The 6,333-nt window shown below is 26.5% G+C and overlaps 1 protein-coding gene across 1 annotated transcript; it reads right to left on the bottom strand.

Moving 5' to 3' along the window:
- Window positions 1-905: 905 nt before the first annotated feature.
- On the bottom strand, window positions 906-1,464 carry LOC120069899 (cyclin-dependent protein kinase inhibitor SMR3-like). The gene has a single exon (XM_039021738.1). The coding sequence runs from the start codon at window positions 1,326-1,328 to the stop codon at window positions 906-908; it is 423 nt and encodes a 140-aa protein (XP_038877666.1). The 5' UTR covers window positions 1,329-1,464.
- Window positions 1,465-6,333: the final 4,869 nt, after the last annotated feature.

The raw sequence follows: 6,333 nt of genomic DNA, 5'->3' as shown, positions 1-6,333 counted from the left end.
CTTGAAATTTTAATTTTGTTTCTAATTTGGTCTCTAAATTCTAAAGTTTACATTTTTACCCTGAATTTTTTGTTTTTTTTACTAAAGACTCACTTTTTTGTCTTTAATGTCAATATCTATTAATTAGTTTACAAAAATTAAAAGAATTATAATTAATTTAAGTTTCTCTATTTTTCATCTATATTAAAATTTTAAATTTATAATTCATTTCATAATTATTTTAAATCAATAAACATTAACGCTTATGACTTAAAGTGAGCCTTTAATAAAAAAAAATCGTTGTTAAAATTAAAATCTTGAAACCTAGAACCAATTGAAATACGGTAAAATTGTAATTTTTTATAACCTATTAATTAAATTCAAACTGAACTCAAAATTTAAAGGCAAACGAGGTAATATTTTGAAATCTATCTAAACCCAAAATACAAGTACCAAAAAGTATTTATTTATTTATTTATTATTTTTTTAAAATTTTTGTTTCATTCAATTAAGATACCCCTTACTTTGGGTCGTATAAGTTTTGGATTGAAGGTTTATAGTGCCTAGCCTCAAAAAGGTGCAGAAATCGAAAATGTGACACAAGGTTTTAGGCTTTCAAATGTATAAAATTATATTATAAAGTGTTAAAATATCAAAATCTAGGATCACATAATTAATTGACTATAGAAAAAAAAACCATATGGAAATTAAATATCCAAATTCGGCTTCCTTTTGAGGAGCAAAAAGGCATCCTTAACTAAGCAGATATCCAAAAAAATAATAATAATAATAATAAAACGTGGAATTAACTTCACATTTACGATTTACTATTCGTCGTCGTTTTGGATATTCAGATGATTTTATCCTCACAGGAGAAAATGATGGTTAATTAATTAAATCAAGAGAAAAATAAAAAAAAATTAGTTTTATTCACCGCCATTATCATCATCGTCCTTCCGAGCTTTCTTCTTACTCTTCTGATGCAGCAAATCGGAGCAGAAGATGGAATCAACGATTTCATCAGAGATATACACTCGAAAACCTCTACGAACGCCGGAAGCCCTCATCGACGAGGTTCTCGACAAGGAGATCGGTTTCGGTCTTTTAGGAGCCGGCGGACAGTGTCGAACCACAGGAATCTTATGATCTGAAGAGACGGGCGTTCTGAAACCGTCGTCATCATCGTCAACGGCGGAGATCGATTCAGCTGGAGCGAGGCGATCAGGTTCATTATTTAGAGAGAAGATGAAGTCGATCTGGTTGAGGCGGAAGGTCGGCTGTGGCGTAATGGCGGAGAAGGAGATCTGATCAGGCAACGTGAGGGAGATTTCTTGGAATTCTGAGGCCATGATTGAGAGGATGTGGAGATGGAGAGAAAGAAAGAAGGAGGATGAAATGGAGATTTTGGAAGAGAGAATAAATAATAATGGAGGGGTGTGTGTGAGTGATTTTGTCAGAGAGAAAGAGAAAGCGATGGAAAACGGTTTCAACTGAAGAAGGAGAGAACGCAAAGAAGAGAGAGAGAGAGAAGAGTTATTATTATGTGCATTGGATCCTTCGCCTTACCCTCTCCTCACCTTCTTAGCTAACGCTTTTTTCTACTTTCTCCTTCGCACGTGCCAATTTTGTATGTGGATTTTGCATTTTTGTTGTTTCAGAAATTTTGAGAAAATTTTCTTTTTCCCCAAATTGCAAAAAACCAATTATAAATATTTAGCTCTCGTTTATCCCAATAAAAAGTAGCTAAAAAATTAGTTCCATTTAATTATTTTTGGTATTGTTTAGTTCTATTCTACCTTTGTACTGATATATGGGATCCACTTAAAAAATACAATTATTAAGTATAGTGATAGTTGCAGCTTCAAACTTATATAAGTGTTAAAATTGGATATTTAAACTTATATAATTATAGAAATTGTAACAATAATATAAGATTTTTATTATTTGAAGGTACAATTTCTATAATTAATTTTTTATCATTATTTATTATAGTTTGTTTAGTATAATTGAGGGTCGGAAAATTCAAAAGCACAGACGTGGTTTCCTGAATGCTAATTAAGTTATACTTAGTTTGGCTATTATTTATTCTTATAATTATTATTATTTATGTGCAAAGAGTGAACATATTTAGTATCGTGTATTGCATTATATTTATAGAAAAAAAATAGAATTGTGTATTGCATATAAAAATTTACGTTACATTTTTTTTAATTATTAATATTCGCTCGTTGAATATGTTGGCATTGGACTACGATATTGAATAAAATAATAAACTATACTAAATAATAATAATAATAACATAAAACAATTTTCTTTAGAAAAACAATAAACAATTTTTACATAACGATGCACTAAATTAAGTCCATTTAAATGGGTCATATTATATATATCATACAAATAAAACGCTCTTTTATATGTATGTGGGTTTCAATTTTATCCTCAATGTTTTATTTTCCTTTTTTTATTTGGTTTCATATTTTGTCTCTAATCATCAATATTGCTCTCATCTTTTTAAATTTTCCAAAATTGCAAATAATAGGGTTTTCTTTTTGTAATTAATTTAAATTATTTTATACAGTTTATTCTCCAAAAAGAAATACAATGTTAAAACTTACAAATGTAGTGCATTATTATTATTTTAACTAAAATGAAGTAATAGATTATTTTTGCGCTTAGTTGTTTCTGTAATTGCCTTCTTAAAAAATTTGATTTTGTTGAAATGAATAAGCATTTGAAGAGCAACATAATGAAGTTATCTTTTTGGGGTTTTACTAAATTTGGAAATACATTTTTTAGATTACTATATTTGTAATATTTATATATGAGGATGCCATTTTTGCAATCCTTAGCTAAACTTTACAAATTAAGAGCTTGCTTATTACAAACCTCTTTATAACTAGTTTCCTATTCATATATAGAAAGTAAACGTGTTTGTTGTAACTGGTAAGAGTTGTTTATTGGTTGAGTTAAATTGAGTAAGAATACTTTTTAGACTCAACTCAATCGTTTGGATTATAAATTTATTCAACTCAAATAATTTTTATTAAATCATGAATCCAACCCAATCCAATGATAAAACATCTGAATTGGATTGGTTCGAATTAGTCAAGTTATCATTTAAGTTTTTGTTTTAAAAAGAAGTAACATATTAATATGTAAATTTTCTAAAATTCTTTTCGATATTGAATTTAGATTAACAAATTAAATTCAATTTATATTATGAAAATTTTATTTCCATAACGTTAAAAAAATATTTTTAATAACTGTTAGATAATAAATAATCTAAATCAAATTAATTATAATTAAAATAAATATATGTATATATAATTATATTAGAAGTAAAAAAAACATATTTTTTTTAAAAAAAAAGCATACTTTTTGAAGTTTATAACAAGTTCGGGTTATTTTAAGTGAACTCATGAATCAACTAAACTCAAATTTTTGTTTGTTTGAACCCAACCCAGTCCAAATGAATTGATATCCCACCTAAACCTGATGGCTTTTTTACCCTCAATCTCAAATTAATTAATTTTGTTTAATTAATTAATTAATGTTTTGATAATAATAAATCTGCTCTTATTTATTAATAATTTGAGTATTTTGAAGTACCCATTGCATAGAGGTGTGAATAGCTATTTCAACACAATTTGAATCAATCAAATTAGAGCTCAAACGAATAAGATATCACAAAAAAAAAAAGGAACAATCTCGAGTTGATGACGTGACAAATTTTTTCATCAAAGTTGATAAATTGAAAGGTACCACTTGGAGCAATGGAGAAGTAACACATGGTGGACTTTTAATTTGTGGATTGGTTTTAAAAAAATGAATTTAATATTATTTTGTGTTTGTGTATATAGCTAATTGTAAACACATGGTGGACATTTGCTTTTTATTAGATTTTAAAAGAAATGATTTTAAAAAATATATATTATTATATTATTTTTTGTTTGTGCCTAATGGCCAGTTGAGTTTAAATTCAATTTTCTTCTACCATCATTCAATGATCCAAATTGAATTTGGTTTTCACCTTTCCCATCTCTTTTTAACTCTTCATCTTCTCCAAAATTAGAAACATTTTTTTTTTCTAATTTTCAGTCCACCATAATTCATTAATTGTTGCTCTCTTCAAACTTCGTAATTTCTTCTTTTCATCTTATTGTGAGGATTGATTTGTGTGAGTTTAACAATTGTAAATTCACTCTAGTTGTAAGAGTATTCTTTAACATTTTCAAACTTTTGTAAGAGTTACTCTTGTTCCCGAACAAAATTGTTACAATGGTTTGATCCCCAACTGTGGAAAGGATCGAGTTTATTTGTTTAGTTAAGTTTGTAGTGACATATCCAAGAAGAGCTTGGGAAGTGGATGTAGGCCGGTTGTGCCGAACTACTATAAAATTCTCGGTGTCAATTTCTTTATCCCTCTCCTATTTAATTTTGCAATTAATTTGTTGTTATATTTTAATGCTTAAAATTAATTACAATTATTGTTTTTGAAATTAATTGCTAATATTGGATTATTTTGATTGGTTGTTCTTGAATTTCTATATTCATTATCAATCTTTTATTAGAATCAAATTGGGTACTAGTAGTATTATTAACTTCGGGATTATTTTTTGTTGAATTTGTTTGAATGAATTTATTGTTTAAATTACTTGTTAGGGAAAAATTCATTAATTTGTTTAATTGGGTCCACATTAGGAAAAAAAATTAATTAGTTTTAATAAACCCTATTAAGCCCTTAAGGTTATCATACTGATCCTACATAACCATACGAATTAGGTTGAGTTAATTGAACTTTTTGAGTCATCGAGTTTTTTGAACACTTCTGATAATTGACATGCATTTCTATTTTTATTTATAGCATTTTTGGTAAATTTTCCTTCCTTTCTTTCTTTTTTTTTTTACTTCAATTTGTCCAACAATATTTTGTAAATCATAGCTATTTTATGAGAGAAAGTATTTTAAAATTTTGCATGAATTTTCACATATACACATCGTTAACTAAAAATAAATAAAAATAAAATAACTTTGCTAAATAATTATTAGCAAACAATTTTTCAAAAAATATAAAGTTATGACTCATTAAGTAAAATGAGAGGAATCTATCTTATAATATTTTTCTTAAAATAAATGTAAAATATTGAGTTTGAATTTTTGGCCTTAAAAAAAGGAGCACATATTAATTACGACAACAACTTATCTTATAATACCTTTAATACTATACAACACAATATCTAATATAATTAAGGTTAAACAGATTTGCTTCAATTTCATCCTATAGTTACATCATGCACACCCAACGTATTATCTTTTATCATTTACATTTCAAAATATAGGAAAAGATAATATATAAATTCATATAAGTTAAAAGGGAAGAAGAATAATAAAGAGAGTATATTTTCAAATGCTTGTATATACTTAAAAATAATAATGTCAAGCTATGCCCACAACAATATAAACACCTAAAACTAACCTAAAATTTATATTATCAACGTTGAGATCAAAAGTTTAATCCTTAAAATAATAATAATAATAATAATAATAATAATAATAATAATAATAATAATGGATCAAGTCATATGTACTTAATTCTATCATTCAAAATACATGAGGGTCTAGTGAAGACTAGTAGCTGAAGGACTATTATTTATAAATTTATTGTGAAACATAATGTCTATGGGACATGCTCTACATTATATAGTCTGATATCCCTAAGCTCTTACATTTACAATCCATATATCCCAAACATTTTTCTTTTAATTTTTTATCTTATTTTTATATTCGATCAAACAATCCAACAGTTTCATAATGCATGTGTTGAAAAGGTTATGTGCTTTGCTTTAACACTTCATCCATATCACAAACTTTTTTGTTTTTTAGGGAAATCCATATCATACCTCTTATTTGTTACTATTTCTTTTTGAAACATCGTACAACGTATCTTTTTTTTTTTTTTTAAAATAAATTTTAATAAAACCTCCATCTTTATATAACTCATTGGATTGTTTAACCATAGTTTGCTTCATGGTAGACCATTTTTTTTAAAATATATATTTTATTTATTTATTTTTATTGTATAATTAGAGTGCATTACATAAGTATTGATAAATACAATTCATGCATGATGTCACCAAATAAGAGTGTTCACATAACTTGATAATTAAAACTATCCAACCAACCAAATCTCTGTAATAGTTGAATTGTTGGGTTAGGTTTTTTTTTTTTTTGGTTAGATTTATTTTTTAAAGACTTTTTGGTCGGGTCAACTCGAACCGACCCAAATATGGTTTAAATTAGTTTAAATATATAAAAAGACTTTGGGATTTTCATTTGATCTCCTCTACTTCAAAT

Source organism: Benincasa hispida, unplaced genomic scaffold (genome assembly GCF_009727055.1).
Source record: "Benincasa hispida cultivar B227 unplaced genomic scaffold, ASM972705v1 Contig66, whole genome shotgun sequence".
Classification (NCBI taxonomy): domain Eukaryota; kingdom Viridiplantae; phylum Streptophyta; class Magnoliopsida; order Cucurbitales; family Cucurbitaceae; genus Benincasa; species Benincasa hispida.
This window is presented reverse-complemented; position numbering and strand designations above follow the sequence as displayed.